At 44.3% G+C, this 17,542-nt stretch overlaps 1 protein-coding gene across 6 annotated transcripts in view; it reads left to right on the top strand.

Moving 5' to 3' along the window:
- Positions 1-6,257, top strand: part of LOC130860296 (leucine carboxyl methyltransferase 1-like) — a 43,227-nt gene extending 36,970 nt beyond the window's left edge. For 2 of the 6 annotated variants that reach the window (XR_009055397.1, XM_057748276.1), the window contains 2 exons: positions 939-1,059; positions 2,539-6,257. Coding sequence is in view for 1 of the 6 variants with exons in the window: in XM_057748276.1 (XP_057604259.1) it covers positions 939-1,059; positions 2,539-2,694 (277 nt within the window). In the remaining 5 variants the exon portion in view is untranslated. Of the gene's footprint in view, positions 1-938 lie in introns of all 6 variants that reach the window. The other 4 variants (XM_057748274.1, XM_057748273.1, XR_009055399.1 and 1 more) reach the window with 3 other exon arrangements.
- Positions 6,258-17,542: the final 11,285 nt, after the last annotated feature.

The following is a 17,542-nucleotide window of genomic DNA, read 5'->3' as shown; positions in this document are numbered from 1 at the left end:
CTGGGGGCCAGGTTTAGCTGATGCCCCGTGGGGTTCACTCGTGTGGACAGGGGGCAGGGCAGCTGGGCTGCCTCCTTCTCACCCACGGGGCCTCCGCTCCTGTGACAAGCCAGCTTGGCTTCATGCATATGTGGTGTCAGGTTTCCAAGTGCAGCAAGAGAGCAAGCGCCAGTGTGCAAGTTATTTCCAAGCTTCTGCCGGTGTCATGTCTGTTGCTGTTTCATTGGCCAAAGCAGGTTACATGACTAACCCAGATTCCTGGGGAAGGGAAATAAACGCCACCTCCTGAGTGGGAGAATCAGCCGGTTCCCAGCGCCACACTGTGGGTGCACAGGAGAGAAGAGCCTGTAGCCATTTTTACAGTCCACCACACACATGTAACATGTTTTCACCAGCCAGACAAAAATCAGTGCTGATTGCTCACCTTTTTACAGTGTAAAACTTTGGCTCGTGATATATTTGTTTGTTTATTTATGGCTGTGTTGGGTCTTTGTTGCTGCGCAAGGGGCTTTCTCTAGTTGCAGCGAGCAGGGGCTACTCTTCATTGCGGTGCGCAGGCTTCTCATTGTGGTGGCTTCTCTTGTTGTGGAGCACGGGCTCTAGGCAGGCGGGCTTCAGTAGTTACAGCACGCGGGCTCAGTAGTTGTGGCTTGTGGGCTCTAGAGCACAGGCTCAGTAGTTGTGGCACACGGGCTTAGTTGCTCTGCAGCATGTGGGATCTTCCCGGTCCAGGGATGGGACCCGTGTCCCCTGCACTGGCAGGTAGATTTTTAGCCACTGTGCCACCAGGGAAGCCCTGATGCATTGATTGTTGTGGAAACCAGTGCTTCTGATTTTCCTGGGGTATGAACTGCCCTGTCAGCGCTGCAGCATGAGTGCAGTTCGAGAGTCCCATTTTGATGGAAACTTATTTATGTGCCTTTTTGTCTTCTCTTAAGGTTGCCAACCCTCCTGATAGCTGAGTGTGTGCTGGTTTACATGACTCCGGAGCAGTCTACAGACCTTCTCAAGTGGGCAGCCAGCAGCTTTGAGACCGCCATGTTCATAAACTACGAACAGGTGAAGAGAAGCACGAGACATTTGCGTTCTGCAGGGGACTGCAGTGGTGGCTTTCTCTCTCTGAGCCCCTTTGGAATAGGCTTTCACTTATTCTTTTCCTCTGCCCCCGGCCACTCACATATCTCCTTTATTAATGAATACCAGCAAACCTAGGACTCCTGAGTTCTTGACTGCCTGCAAACTTTTAGCCAGAGGTTTTGGAACTTCTGTCTTGCCCTTTAAGAAAGTTTTTTGAGTTCTTACTTTATCATTGTGTTTCCTGTAAAGTCATAGATCTTGATGGAGGGAATTCTGGCTATCATCAGTGTAGAGGTCGCAAACTCAAATGCCTTCAGAGGCAGGGAGTGAAGCAAATGGAGGGAGTTGGCCGGGTGTCATCGAGCATGGCATGGGGGGGCTGTGGTGAGCTGGGGCACCCATGTCCCACTTCACGGGATGCCCCCTGTTCAGTTCCAGCCAACTGTTACCATGTGGAGTGAGCCTAGAGTTGCCTGAACTCCCAGTTTTTCAAGAGAGATGAGAAATGCAGGATTTTAATGTAAAATTTCCTACACTCTAGAATCAGTGAGTTTGGCCGGAGAGCTCCCTGTTTTTCTCCTCCGACCTAGTGCCGAGAGGGTTATGTTTCAGGGCTTCGGAATAATTCAGCTTGGCTCTGAATCCTGGCCCTCGCTCTCATTGTTGGCTGCGCGACCTGAAGCAGAATTGCTTGGTGGTTGGGAGTCCCTGCTCTGGAGGCAGACTGCCTAGCTCTGTGACCCGGACAAGTTGGTTAACCTCTCTGTGCCTGTTTCCTCATCGGAAAAGTGAGGCTGATTATATCCTGACTTCACAGTTAGTAAATGAGTCAGTGGGTGCCCAAGCATTAACAGCACTGTCCGGCTATTAAGTAAGTTGTTATTAAGTTAGTTATTAAGTTAGCTTTGATTTTGCTCTCTCTGAGCCCCGGTTCTTTGTTTTTAAAGAGATAAGAATACCTGCCTCTCAAGTCTAAATAATTGAGATTAAATGTGGCAAGTGCATTCATTTAAAAAAAAAAAAAAAAAAAGAATACCTGCCCCACTGGATTGTGGTGGGAATTCATGAGATGTTGCACAGCAGTGGACTAATGATAAGCACTGAATACACTTTAGCTACTTTTATTGTTTAGTTTAGCTTTATTGATTTTGTTTTTTACCTCATTTTATTTTTATATTTTCTTACAGATAAGGGCAGTACAGGGCTTGGCCTAAGGTCACGTAGCTATAGACAGCTCTAAGCCTAGACCTTGGTCTCCTGGCTTCCTCCCCACCCCTCACCCAGTCCAGGTTCCTGTACAGGTGGTTCTTGGTTGATTGATTTTTCTTCCCTTTCTCTGCTTAATCGGAGGCATTCCTCAGACTCAGTCTTGTGTCCTGGTGAATGGATATAATGGTAGCTGGCCTCATCAGTCTTTACTATTGACGTGGATAAATCCTGGTGACCTGTCTTTGCTTTCAGGGCCCCACACCTGGGGGAGAAGGAATTCCACTTCCCACGTTTCCACACATTTTGGACGTGCACTGCTTCACTCACTCTGTTTCATTTGTATGTTCTTTTACTCAACAAACCTTAATTCAGCATCACGTGAGAGATGATGGATTAAGTGAATTTTGACCAGAGACCCTGTCACTTTGAAACAGGCCTGAGAATGTGCCAGATTTCAATATGTTGACCGCAGCTGTCCTTAGATGGGGTTAAACCCTACCCACTGCCTTCATTTTGTGAATAACAAACTTTTAACTTAATTCAGTTCTTTCCTAACAAGCACAGAATCATCATCCTCACATTTGTCAGTTGCTCACCTCTTATGTGATTTTTTAATGAGTAGTTAAATGACAAAACCTCACGGGTGATGGTTATTTCAGTAGGGATAGCAATGATTACAGATTCTTAGAATTCGATGACTTACAAAGCAGGCGCTATCCTTTGAGTTTCATATATACTAACTCGTTTAATCTCACAGCAACCCACGAGGTAGGTACTCGTACTATCCTAGCTTTCCAGGTAAGGGGACTGTTGAACCAAGGGATTAGGCATCTTGCTTAAGCCTCACAGCTATTGGATGTCAAGCCAGGATTCAAACCTAGGCGATAAAATGAAGGAGTCTGTGCTCATAAATATGCTTCTGTCTTGAGTGAATAGTAAGCAGTCCTGTCAGTGCCACGTAAGCCTTATGCCTCCCCTCAAAACAGTGACATTGGATTTTGTCTTGCAGCCTTGCCGTTGGCGTGTGAATCTGGGGATGTTGTTAAAGTGGTGAATTTTTGATACCTATGTATGACAAACTAACAGTGTCTGTGCCATCAGTACAATAATGTACATAATATATTTTTTGTGAGATCTTAGTTCCTTGACCAGGGATGGAATCCACGCCCTCAGCAATGAAAGCACTTATCCCCTGGACCGCCAGGGAATTCCCATGTACATAATACTTTGTTTTGTGACAGCTGTGCACTTGTATAAATCATGTTTTTTAAACCCGTTTTGTGTTCAAAAAGTCATGCCACATGCAGAATAAAAAAAAAATCATATAGTTTGATAGGGTAGACTGCCAAGACCAGCTCAGCGACTCGAGGTGAGTGACGGGTGCCGCAAGCTTGAAGAAAACACAGATACAGACTGAAGAGAAAAGTGGGACCGGGGGACTCAAGACCTCTCGGATCAAGAGCCTTGCTGACTCATCCCACGTTGCTTTTATTGGTTTCTTGGCTAACATTCTCAGGTTACTCCCATAAACAATCAAAGGCCTCACATGACTGGGGCAATGATCTTTGTTTGCCTCCTGGGTCCAAGTTGAGCAGGTGTGGATTTGAGCTGGGGGTGGAGAGCAAAACAGCCCTGGGGGCAGGAGACCTCTCTCAGATATTGGGGGTCTGTGCCCCACCCCTGTTGGCCCCTCTGCGACTGTGCCTGTCTTAGGTTGTTCCTCCCTTGAGGAATCTTACCCGTCTTTGGCTAACCAGCCATCCTTCAGGGCCAAACAGGGTGATATAAGGAAGGCTCGACGCACCACCCCTGTTGGCCCCTCTGTGACTGTGCCTGTCTTAGGTTGTTCCTCCTCTGAGGAATCTTACCCGTCTGGCTAACCAGCCATCCTTCAGGGCCAAACAGGGTGATATGAGGTGTGCAGTGAGAAAGGGGCTGCGCCCCTAGAGACGGCCAACCCTCTGCCTGTGCCCCCACAGTCTCCACGCCCTGCACCCTCAGCTCCTCCACTGCTCAAGCGGGACATTCTGAATCCCATCGCTCGGCCCACATACTTGAACATTTTCAAGGTTTCAGAAAGGCTCCTGAATGTCTTCCCACAGTAGACAAAGAAAAGGAAGCCTCTCATCTACCCAAGACCTCAACCTGTAACCTGGGAAGCAACCTAGCTGTATTCCAGAATTTTCCTATGCATATATAAATGCGGAGAGAGTTTTTTTTTTTTTCTATCTATCCATCTGTCTTTCTTCTATTCTGTTTTCACGGCTATATAGTATTTCATTATATGAACACGCCAGAACACGCAGACCGTATAGATGGGTTTTCTTATCCATGGGCTTGAGGATGTCTGTGAAGTCCATGAAATTATATGCAAGTGTATGTTTGTGGAGATTTTTTCCTGGGGAGAGGATTGGTAGAACCTCCATCAAAATTTATGGGTAGCAAGGTTTCTATTCCTAAAGATTGCTCTAAGATTCAAAGACTACAATTCAGTCCATCACCCTGTGACCAGCTGACCACTTGACAAGTCACATAGGCTCCATTTAAACTCCTCTCACCGTTTCTCAGCTTTCTCTTCCAAGTCCTTCCTCAGACTAAGTGCACTGCAATTGTTTCCTCCATACAGTTGGACCACTACAAGTTCAGCATTCTGCCTTTAAGATCACCTGCCAATCTTACGACTGAGACACAGAATCAAGGCTCATCAGACATACTAAAAGGTGTGGGGCTAAAAAAAGAGAGGGAAAATGCTTGCTGATTTCCACTGGGAGCCATTCAGATTAGGACATTTGCATTTTAGCAGGATTTAAGCATTCCTTTATCATGTTTCTGGAATGCCCAATAGGGGTGCAATCACATGCCCTTTATACAATATTGCTATAAACAATTATAGGCCTAAACATCATTTCCGAGACTCTAGTCAACTAAATAAGGAAAGAAAAAGAAATCATTGAAATAAATAATAGCAAAAGAAGAAAAAGAAACGTAACAGATGGTATTATACACACAGAAAAGTCAAAGAAGTAACAAAATTATCAATTGCAGCTAAAGAAGTTGTAAAGTAAACAAGTATATACAAACATCAACATCACCCATGTCTGCCAATTACACTAATTAGGCACTATTCTCAACAAGAACAACAGCAGCAAAAATATTTAGGAAGCACATAAAAGCTCTCTGTCTATAAAGAGATATACCACCCTCATGCTGGAAAGATACCAATTCTCCCCAGGGTCTCGTTCACAGGTTTACTAGACTGTAATTCCTGGGTTTTAGTTATTTCTGTATCCTCAGGACCTAGCCCATAGCAGGCACCCAATAAATATGATCTGGATATATAAGCTCCAAATCAATCAAAACCCTAAAGGAATTTTTCTAGGAGCTAGAAAAGAAGTGATACCCAAATCCACTTTTAGACAGAAACAGGAAAGAATAACTGAAAAAGAAAAGCTGAAGGAAACCAGCTCTACCACATTTAAAACACGTTACAGGACTTCCTAGGTGGTACAGTGGTTAAGAATCTGCCTGCCAATGCAGGGGACACGGGTTCAAGCCCCGCTCTGGGAAGATTCCACATGCCACAGAGCAACTAAGCCCATGCGCCACACCTATTGAGCCTGTGCTCTAGAGCCCATGAGCCACAACTACTGAGCCTGTGTGCCACAACTATTGAAGCCCACGCACCTAGAGCCCATGCTCCACAAGAGAAGCCAGTACAATGAGGAGCCAGCGCACCACAATGAAGAGTAGCCCCCGCTCGTAGCAACTAGAGAAAGCCTGTGTGCAGCAACGAAGACCCAACACAGCCAATAAGTAAAGAAAATAAATAAATAAATTTATAAAAAAAAAAGAAGTAACTTTAAAACATGTTACAAATACCGTAGGCTAACACATATATATGGAATCTAAAAAAACGGTACTGATGAACCTAGTGGCAGGGTAAGAATAAAGATGGAGACACAAAGAACGGACTTGAGGACATGGGGTGGGGTGGGGGTGGGGGCGAAGCTGGGATGAAGTGACAAGAGTAGCATTGACATGTATACTCTACCAAATGTAAAATGGATGGCTAGTGGGAAGCTGTTGCATAGCACAGGGAGATCAACTCAATGCTTGGTGATGACCTAGAGGAGTGGGGGAGGGAGGGGATATGGGGATATATGTATACATATAGCTGATTCACTTTGTTGTACAGCAGAAACTAACACAACATTGTAAAGCAATTATACTCCAATAAAGATCTGGAAAAAAAAAGATTTTGGACTTTGGCACAAGATAAAAAAATAAAACACGTTACAGATCAACAGTTAGTAAAACAGTGTAGTACTGGTGTGCACACCCTGATACACATACCAAAGCCATAAATCAATGGAAGAGCAAGCCCAACCAAAAGAGTAGATATAAGAATTATGTGTTTTTAAAAAAAGAGAAGCATCATAACACAATGGAAAACTGAAGAATCATGGTGTTACCCACTTCTGGAAATAACATCTAACCATACACCTCTTTTCTTCACCTCAAACATCGTGGTGTTAAATATGTTTTCCAGTCAACCTCCAATGCCCTCGTCTTAGCTCTGGCTGCCATCACCTCTCAGCCTGTGGCCATAGCGTCCTCGCTAGTCTCTTTTACCTTCTCCTCTTTCCCTTGCTCCACAATCCTAACTCCACCTGCTGCCAGAGTTGGCTTCCTAAAGCACCCAATTAATTTTCTCAACCTTCTGCCTGTAAGAGCTCCCCAGTTCCACTAAAGTGGTCCTCAAACCATGAGCCCCACCCTCCAAAACTGGAACAGAAGCCTTTCTAATGATGGTCTTCCACAGAGGAGAACAAAAGCCAATCAATACTGCCCGACTCCACAGAAAAACATATATTGTATATTAACACATATTGTGCGGAATATAGAAAAATGGCACAAGTCAACCTGTTTGCAAGGCAGAAACAGAGACACAGATGTAGAGAACAAACATATGGACACCGAGTGGGGAAAGCAGGGGTGGATGGGTTGGGGAGGAATGAATTGGAAGATTGGGATTGCCATATATACATTACAAATAAGAAAAAATATATCAAATTGTACCCTTAAAATATATGCGGTTTATTGTATGTCAATTGTATGAGAATAAAAGTTCTTAAAGGAAAAAAAAAATACTGCCCAACTTCAAAAAGTTGGTGTTCACGGTCATGGGTGACGATGTATTTGAGTCCTGCCATCTTGGAGCTGTTTGGGGATTATTATTAACCCTAGCATGTCCAAAAATGCAAAAGCAGTGAGAGTACTGAAAAGATTATAGGAGGGGATGAACAATTATAACAAAAATTAAAGAAACTAAAAGTTACACTGTGAAATATGATGACTCAATACTTTCAATGTACAGCAAAATTGTCTATGCCGGGGCAAGACGGCCATCCATTTACATGAGGCAAAGAAAATTGAGTATACTGGTTTGAAGGCTTCTTAAAGCTTTAAGGAACCAACTTACTCCTCCTATTGAATGGAAATGCATCCAGGGGCTTGTGAATTTAAATACCACAGTCATTCTGGACTTGAGAACATGTGGATCTACACACAACCTTTCACTACCTAATTTGAAAATAAGAGCTGGGTAGAGTTTTTCCACTGTTAAGCTGGATCTGTTTTTCCACAAATATAGTTGTCTTTTTCCAATTTATAGACAAAAAAATATTAAGTTAAAGGATACATTTTCAGGGTTTTAAGTCTCCCCTAAGAACTTCTCTTCCCTCTTGGAATTCTTAATCACCTGTCATCCCTTCCTGCCTGTTATCAAGACTGCTGAAGTGTCACATGTCAGAGAAGCCTTCACTGAGCCCCAAGCATACCTCAGAGACCCCATGCCTGAGCCCATGCTCCATCTATCCTAGCACTCACTGTAGCTAGTAAAGTAGAAATACTCCGGTGTATTTCCCCAAGGTGTACCTGGGCATGGGTTCAAGTGGCCACTCCAGCCCATGCATCAGAGAGTATCCAATGACCACGTGAACTCCAAGCTGATAGATGTGTAAGTGTTCACGCTGCCATGTGACAGGCAGCTGGTAGTTGCATACAAGAATTTCTGTGCAGTTCTGAACATTTACATATTTAAATATTTGTGTTCATTTGAGCACCTGTTTACTTAGTCTACAATTTATCACTTAAACTCTTTAGGAGGTGTAAACTTGGCTAACTCACGTGGAGGAACACAGAAACTACAGAAGAAATGCTAATGAAACATTAAAGGAGAGATCATATTGACCACTAGACCAAAAGGTATCTCTGATAAGACACCTAAAAAAGAATGGAGGGAAAGGAGAGGAAGATAAACAACTTAGGACTGATGAAAAGGAAGTGGCCTCTGCAAATCATCAACAAGCTGTAATTAACATGAAATATCTGGACACAGGAAACAAGCCTTACAACGTGGAGGGCTGAGGGGAACTGAATATTGTTTTCTTTTTTTTTAAGCTCTTTATTGGAATATAATTGCTAAACACTCTTGTACCAGCTTTTGAAGTCCACCAAAGTGAATCAGCTGTATTTATACATATATCCCCACATCCCCTCCCTCCCGTGACTCCCCCCCACCCTTCCTGTCCTGGCCCTCTAAGGCATCACCCATCATTGAGTTGATCTCCCTGTGTTATACAGCAACTTCCCACTAGCTACCTATTTTACACTTGGTAGTGTAAATGTGTCTATGCTACTCTCTTACATCATTTGCTACAAATAGGCTCGACCTATTCAAAAGCAGTTTCTCATACGCGGGTGAGTCAAAAATTATCCGCACTCTGGTTATACACAAACTTCTATAAATTCCACAGCCTGGGTGAGGATAATTTTTGACTCACCTGCGGATAATTTTTGACTCACAAACTTCTATAAATTCCACAGCCTGGGTGCGGATAATTTTTGACTCACTCACTCAGCCTGGGTGCGGATAATTTTTGACTCACCGGGGTGCGGATAATTTTTGACTCACAGGGTCAGATCTTCCACAGAATCTGCTTTATCTTCTGAAACATATCAAACATGCACCTCGTCATAGACATGCTCTCTCGAGATTCCAGCACTGCTTTCATTAAGTAATGCATTCGACTTGTTTATATTAAAATACATGAATAAATCAAGATGTGGCATTACTATTTCATTATTAACACCTGAAATCTGCTGGAATAGGTACATCTGGCTATATTCGAGTTATCTGCTTGTATGCCCTTCTTCCCACTCAGGTTCCTAGGAATCGGTTATATATTTAACCCCAGCCCCTAGCATCTGACATGGGTTGAGCTGAATTGGTAACTGCATGATGAAATTGACAACTGAACATTAATTCCACAGCAAGTAAATAAACAAATGATACATACAGAAAACTTGAACCTACAAGGAAATCTGAATATAGGGTCAATGGTCATTTCAACCTTAGGGGAAAAAATTAAAATAAATAGCGAATGTAGAAAAGAACGTCTAGCGACACTAGGGTGATGGTGAGAGGTGGTATTCATCATGTCATGCAGAGTGATGTGTGCTGCTAAGCAACACTACTTGCTGTAAAGGTACTGCAAACAACTGATAGTGCTGGGGCTTCCCTGGTAGCACAGTGGTTAAGAATCTGCCTGCCAATGCAGGGGACACGGGTTCGATCCCCGGTCCAGGAAGATGCCACCTGTCACAGAGCAACTAAGACCGTGTGCCACAACTGCTGAGCCTGTGTTCTAGAGACTGTGAGCCACAACTAATGAGCCCACGTGCCGCAACTACTGAAGCTAGTGAGCCTAGAGCCCATGCTCCACAACAAAAGAAGCCACGGCAATGAGAAGCCTGCACACCACAACGGAGAGTGGACCCTGCTCGCCGCAATCAGAGAAAGCCCTCGCGCAGAAATGAAGACCAAACACAGCCAATAAATTTAAAAAATAATAAATAATAAATTTTAAAAAAAGATAGCACTGTCATGTTAGAAGGCAATGTGGCAGTACACTGACTACATAAATACTAGTTTCCTACAAATGTACTAACTCTAAACTCCAGAGAATTCATCAGAAAAAAAATTAATTAGAGGGGAACAGTTCTGATCATTAAAACAGTGACTGGCTATGTCAAAAGTAAGGGGAGAACTAGATGTTCCTCAAAAGGGTTAACAACCAGCTCAAGCCAGCAAAGCCAGTTGGAAGACAACTGTGAGTCGAGGCGAAAAAAAAAATGAAAGCTTGAACTAAGCTAATTGGGGAAATGGCCACTGAGAGGCAGAGACCAAGTCAAAAGATACTCAGGAGGCAGAATTGCCAGATGGTGGTGAGAGCCTGGAAAATAAAGAACGTGGAAGAGACCTCTTGCACTGTTAGTGGGCATGTAAAGTGATACAGCCACTATGGAGAACAGTATGGAGGTTCCTCAAAAAACTAAAAATGGGATTACCATATGACCCAGTAATCCCACTACTGGGCTTATACCCAGAGAATGCCATAATTCAAAAAGACACATGCACCCCAATGTTCACTGCAGCACTATTTACAATAGCCAGGACATGGAAGCAAGCTAAACAGCCATCAACAGATGAATGGATAAAGAAGATGTGGCACATCTATACAATGGAACATGACTGAGCCATAAAAAGGACCGAAACTGGGACATTTGTAGAGACATGAATGCACCTAGAGACTGTCATACAGAGTGAAGTAAGTCAGAAAGAGAAAAACAAATATCATCTATTAACGCATATATGCGGAATCTAGAAAAATGGTACAGATCAACCGGTTTGCAAGGCAGAAATAGAGACACAGATGTAGAGAACAAACATATGGACACCAAGGGGGTAAAGCGGAGGTGGGTGAGGGGGGAGTTGGGGTGGGATGAATTGGGAGATTGGGATTGCCATATATACATTACTAATAAGAAAAAAAAATCAAATTGTATACTTTAAATATATGCAGTTTATTGTATGTCAATTATATCTCAATAAAAGTCCTTAAAAAACATTAAAAAATAAAAAGAACGTGGAAGAGAGATGGGGGACTGACAGGTGACTGAGTAGGTGTGGTGGCATTCTGTGCACTAGAGCAAGTGCCAGCAAACTCTTCTGTAAAAGGAACAGACGGTAAATAGCAGAGGCTCTGCGGACCATACCGTCACTGTTAAAACTACTTAGTCCTGCTGCGGCGGTGCATGGCTATGTTCCCATAAACCTTTTTTACAAAGCGGGAGGTAGGCAGGATTTGCCCTGCAGACCAAAGTTTGCTGCCTCATAGACGAGGAAATCCAGGGAAAGCAGGCTAATTTGAGGACGAAGTTCATGAGTTCAACATTAGCAGGACATTTAAGTGGAGATGTTCAATCTAGGGATGAAGAGATGCCAGGGCCAGAGGCATAAAACGGAGAGCTGTCAGCCACGTGGTAGCAGTTATGGGGCTGATATCACTGGGGGGAAGGGGGGGAAGGGATGGTCTCAGAAGAGAGGACAGAAAGAACACGTCCTTGTCCGAATACAAGGGCAGATGGGCAATGTCACTTCAGGTCACTACAGCCCTGGAAAGGTAGAGGCATTGGGACCTAATCTCCCTTAACTCCCTAACTTAAAAAGAGGCTCCTATTTTAACTCGGGGCTTTCATCCCCTTTTCCAAGATTAATAACTTTTAAGGTTTCAAATTCATAGATGAAAAAGAAAACTTCCTACTGGCTGGAAAAAAAGGCAATTCTAAAATAAAATGTCAGACTTCCCTGGTGACACAGTGGTTAAGTATCCACCTGCCAATGCAGGGGACACGGGTTCGATCCATGGTCCAGGAAGATCCCACATGACGTGAAGCAACTAAGCCCGTGCGGCACAACTACTGAACCTGCACTCTAGAGCTCATGAGCCACAACTACGGAGCCCACATGCCACAACTACTGAAGCTCACACACCTAGAGCCCATGCTCTGCAACGAGAAGCCATCACACTGAGAAGCCCGCGCACTGCAACGGAGAGTAGCCCTGACCCGCTGCAACTAGAGAAAGCCCGCGCACAGCAACAAAGACCCAATGCAGCAAATAAATAAATAAAGAAATGAATGAATAAATAATCAAATAAAATGCCTATCAACTTTTTATGTTTTATTATAATTATACACTCAAAACATGTGTAATGTGTGTAAAGTATGAGGAATGATGACAGAACAAGTATTTGGTCTCCACCTTAAGAAGAAGGGAAGAAGTTCATTACCAAAACACCGCGGTCCAATTTTCATACCATAAGAATTAGTCTCTAAACTAGAGGTCAAAAGAGGCAGCCCAAGACCGGATAAAAGTTGAAGATATATTTTCTTTGGCCTAAACAGTGTTTTGTTTTGGTTGCTTTTGGTTTTCTTTTTCTTTTTAGTTGCCGACATTTAAATATCAAGAAATCAGCTTCCGGAATATCATTAAAAAAGGGGAGATGTGACTACAATGTACCCACATTTCACCATGGCAACAAGTGGCTGGAGCTGAGAGCAACTAAGCCCTGTAAATGAACATGTACTCACTGGTTCCCTGCGGTCCTCACCATCCCCTATTTCCTTACACCTATCTCCCACATCACTTATTACTTTTACTTGCTCTGGCACTTGACTTTGTTACCCCTGCTTACAGAGTATAACTGTGGTTTCCAACTTTTTGGAATATGAGAGACATTATGTAAAGTAAAATTTCAGACTCCCTCACCAGGAACATTACAGGCCCATAATCCCTTATCTATCACTTTGAAACCAAAAAGAAAAAAAAAGATTTTTCTGTAACTCATTTGGCAACATAACTTGGCCTAAGCTAACATGAAGTTATTTATAATCTTTAAGGATTCCATTTAGTGTGAAATACATTCATATATGTTGCTATAGAAATAATAACATGTATGACGATTACAGGCTGCTGCCCCAGACCCTACTGGAGATATTTTATAACAGCATATGTGATTACTTTTCTTTAAAATCTGAAAAATTCTGAATTCTGAAACTCATCTGACCCCAGGGGTTTTGGATAAAGGACCGTGGGCCTGTTATACTTTTACGATCTATGTTTAAGAAACCACACACACACACACACACACACACACACACACGAAGCAGATAGGAGTGTAATGATATTTTTAAAAGGATTTATGCTTGATTAATTATAATGGCATCTACCGACTTTGAGAAACAGAATGATATATGCAAAACCGTCTGCAGTCAGACAAGAATGTGTAGTGCACATGCGGACTCTAGGACCCTATATTGGGGGGGGCCCGGTCTGCAGTGTACACACGGGGAATCACTGGCAAGAAGGTAATTCCATAGTAGAATAACATGCTGCCTTCACATACACGATATGATATTTGAACATGATGCTATAGTCCACGTTCTTTTAGGGGTTTTTTGGTTTTTATTTTTTTTTCAGTGAACAATGAGTTGTCACTCACCTATAAATACCCTCTTTGATATTCTAGGATTTCACAATATGTAAAGCACGTAACGAGGCCACAGAAGATCAGATTCAGAAGAAGCTGCAAAGATACCAAATTCCTTTCCACCCCTCCTCCATGCAGAGGCTGGATGGAATCCGCTCAGATGGAAGCAGAGCACAGCCACCTCCCCTCTCTCAGAATTCCTGTTCGGAGGAAATCAGTGTGGTAAAATGAGGCAGCAGAGGAGGTGAGGGATGTAGAACGTGATGCCGGCAAAAGTAAGGATACGGTCTGTGATGCCAAACATAGGTAGGGCTGTCTCACGGAAGAGAGACAAGACGGAGTCCCTGTGGCTCCAGAGCACGACTCGGGGGTGTGCGGGGAGAGGGGTGTCTGGCTCATCTGGAGAATCAGCACCGCCTGCCTGGAGTGGGAGGAGGTCATTAGACATCTGTGACCTTCAGGGAGGGTCGGCAAAGAACAGAACGGAATAAGACAGGCTGGGTAGGGACTGGGGCGAACTGGACGGCTCATGCCTCACCCAGATGGGACAACGGCTGCTCAGCTCCTGCCACCTGCACGCGGAAGGGATGCCGGGCACTGCCAGGTCCTCCAAGATTTTGGAAGCAACTGGAAGTCCAGGTTTTCATGTGAAAACGTCTCATTTTTAAATATGAGCCAATGAGTGTAGAAAATCAGTCAATACAGCATAGGCCAAAGAGAACACATCTCTGGCCTGCAGGCAACAGTGTGGAGCTCTGGTTTGGATAATTCAAACATCCAGACCCTGGAAGGGCTAGAATAGGGTTTGTCCACCTCAGCAGTCTTGGCACGTGGGACCAGCTATGTCTGGACCGGGAGGCGGTCGGGTGCAACTGTAGCACAAGCAGCAGCCTCCCGGGCCTCTGTCTACCCCTCCCCCAGTCAAGTCACGACAATCAAAACAATGACTGCGGACATTGCCAAATGTCCCCCGGGGGAGCAAAACCGTGCCTGGTAAGAGCCATTGGACTAGAGCAACATCCAACTCTGAGCCTCCAGGTGTTTAAGAAAGCATCACTCACGACTCAAACAACAGGTTTCTCATGTAAGAGTTGCCCACACAAAGTAAGGACTTATACCTGCTCTGGAATGAGACACTTGGGTGTGAATCCACAGCTCCATCATTTACGAGCTTCATGACCTCTCTGAGTTCCAGCTTCTTCATCATTAAATCAGGAACAGATAACACTGCCTCTCAGAGTTGCTGCAACAATGCGGTGCGAGAATTTATGCAAAGCACCGAGCCCAGCAGCTTAATAGGCACCAAAAATGTTTAATAAACATTCATTCTTCCCTTGTGACGAGGCAACCCAGATGCTATAGTCGGAAGCACATGGGGTCCAGAGTCAGAATCCCTCCGCCACTTGGCAGATGTGCGAACCTGGCAAGTCATTCTCCCTCTTTCTGAAATAGAAATGATCATTGCCAGTAGGTGAGAGTCAAGCCAGGTGCTCTGGTACAGCACTGGGGAAACTAAACCAACTAGAGAAAAGTTGATGATTAGTACTATCAAATCTTTTAAAGGTTTCTTTTAAAGAGGAAAGAACGAGCCTTTCAACACATCCAAAGAACTGAGAATGCAGTAATATCAGGGTAACGTACAGGGAAGAAAAGAAAAATAATAACAGGAATCCTGAATCCCCAGGTCCTTCTTGACAAGCAACTGCCAACTGGTGACCCGCAGGCCAAATCTGGCCACCGATATAGTTTGTTGAGCCCCACGTGGTATCACAGTGATTGTTTCGTTTGCACTGAATGCCATCTAACTTTCATTAAAATCCAGACTTCAGGCTTTTCTGGAAAGCTGCAAAGCTTGAGTCGCTCTGGGCCCATATTCCCACATGCCCCTTTGGTGAGACCATTGGGGGGGGGGGGGTTGGGCATGCCCCCAACCCTTCCCTGGCCTCAGTCACTCATTTATTTTACCAGTCTGGCCCCTCTAGGCATTTGAGTCTATAACCTTGGCTTATCTGAAGTGAACTATCTGGGAAAGTATTTGAACCTCCAGGGAGTACTTCAGTCAAGGCAGAAACCCACACCCAAGCAGACACTCCCTGCCAGAGCCTCACCCAGGCAATAACTCTCCTGGTTAGTCCTTCAGATTCCTTTTCTCCTGGACACTTCAATCTCATAACTAAACGTTCCTCAAGCTCCTCATCCTGTGTCCACCTTCCTCCACGCAGGGCATCACCTCCCCAAAATCACCATCTGCGTCCACTGGATCATCTGCATCGAGGATTTTCTAACAACGAAGTATCTTTCTTCTTAGCAAGACTACAAAAGACACAAGGTGGTGTCTCTTGTTTCCTGACTAGCATGCCAGTTTCCCTTGGGGAGCCAGCACTCCCCTACTCTTAGTCCCCGTGGTTTAGATGGGGTTGACTCTGTACCCATTACCAGGGAAAAGCATGACCCGGTCAGAAGCACTCAGAGTCAGTCTTGGGCCTTTGGCGACAGTGACTGGGAGGAAAGTATTCTCTGTCCCTCTGGGACTGGAACTGAGGATGATGGAAGAGGGGGATGGGGGTGGGAGTTCTCCTTGTGGACACAGCTTGTCTAAAGAGTGGAACCCCTGGATCCAGCCCAAGCTGCAGCCATCCTGCTTTTGGATTCTGGAGGTCACATATAAGCCAATTAATTCCCATCTTCGCTTATGGCAGTTTGAATTGGGTTTTCTTACAACCAAGAGAGACATCAATACAAGAGAAATTTGAAAGAAGTGCTTGAAGATGGAAGCAAAGCCAAAAGGCTTTGCTCAGACTTCGTCCTGTTTTTTGCCTACTTCTCTCCATCCAACAAGAACTGGCATTAGCTACCCCTGTATAAGCACTCATCTCAGGGTATAGAATTATTTTTTTGCTTGCCTGTCTCTTCCACAAATCTACTGAGCTCCTTCAGGGCAGAAACTGAGTCGTATTCACTTTTGACTCTTTAATACCCCATGCACTGGGACACATTTTAGGCCAAAGAAGTGTCTGTTGAATGGATGAATCAACAAAAGGCAGGGGGACAAAAGGAACCATCCTCATTCTCTCCTTTGGGACACCCAAATCAGGAGACCACCTCATGAGCCTTGCCCCTGTGGTACACAAACCAGCTTCGGAAACAGACTCATCCACCCACTGTAAACAAACTGCATCATGAGAACTCACTCCTTCCAGCCATTCCTAATTCTCCCACATGTCCATCAGGTGGAACCTCACTGTGGGGTCACTCACAAGGTCATCATTCTGCAAAGAGAATACTGCATCCCAAGACAGCACTTAGAACTCTAGAAATTGACAGTACACGCTATAGGCAAGCCATTCACACAAGTGACTTCATTCATTAGTTCACGTGTGCTTTCTAGTCTTTGTTTTGACCCAAATACATTCAGAAGCCTGATTCTGGTGCCCACCAACCATTTGCTTCTACCCAATAAGGATTCCGGGTTCACTCCTGCCTCCATTTTTCCTCCTTAGTCCTTTACAATTACTTAAGTGGGAAAAAAAACTACAAGTATATCTAGGAAATCGACAGCAGTAAAGCAACAGGGTCCCCGGTTAAAACACTTCTGACTTTAGGTACATAATTGCCACACCCTTAATAGCTCTGTAATAGCTGCAGCTTCCACCGCATCCAGCGATAAAGATTTTCAAACAGAGTCAAAGGTCAGGGCCCGAATTATAGTCCTAGGATGAGTCACATCACTTACTCTATCCAGTTCTCATTTTCCCAGACTTGGGCCAATATCACCAGGGCAGTCGAGTGAGGACTGGATTTACATCCGCGTACCAATATTTATTGAGCATCTACCATGTGACAGAACCACAGCAGACCCT

This window comes from Hippopotamus amphibius, chromosome 9 (assembly GCF_030028045.1).
Source record: "Hippopotamus amphibius kiboko isolate mHipAmp2 chromosome 9, mHipAmp2.hap2, whole genome shotgun sequence".
NCBI lineage: Eukaryota > Metazoa > Chordata > Mammalia > Artiodactyla > Hippopotamidae > Hippopotamus > Hippopotamus amphibius.
This window is presented reverse-complemented; position numbering and strand designations above follow the sequence as displayed.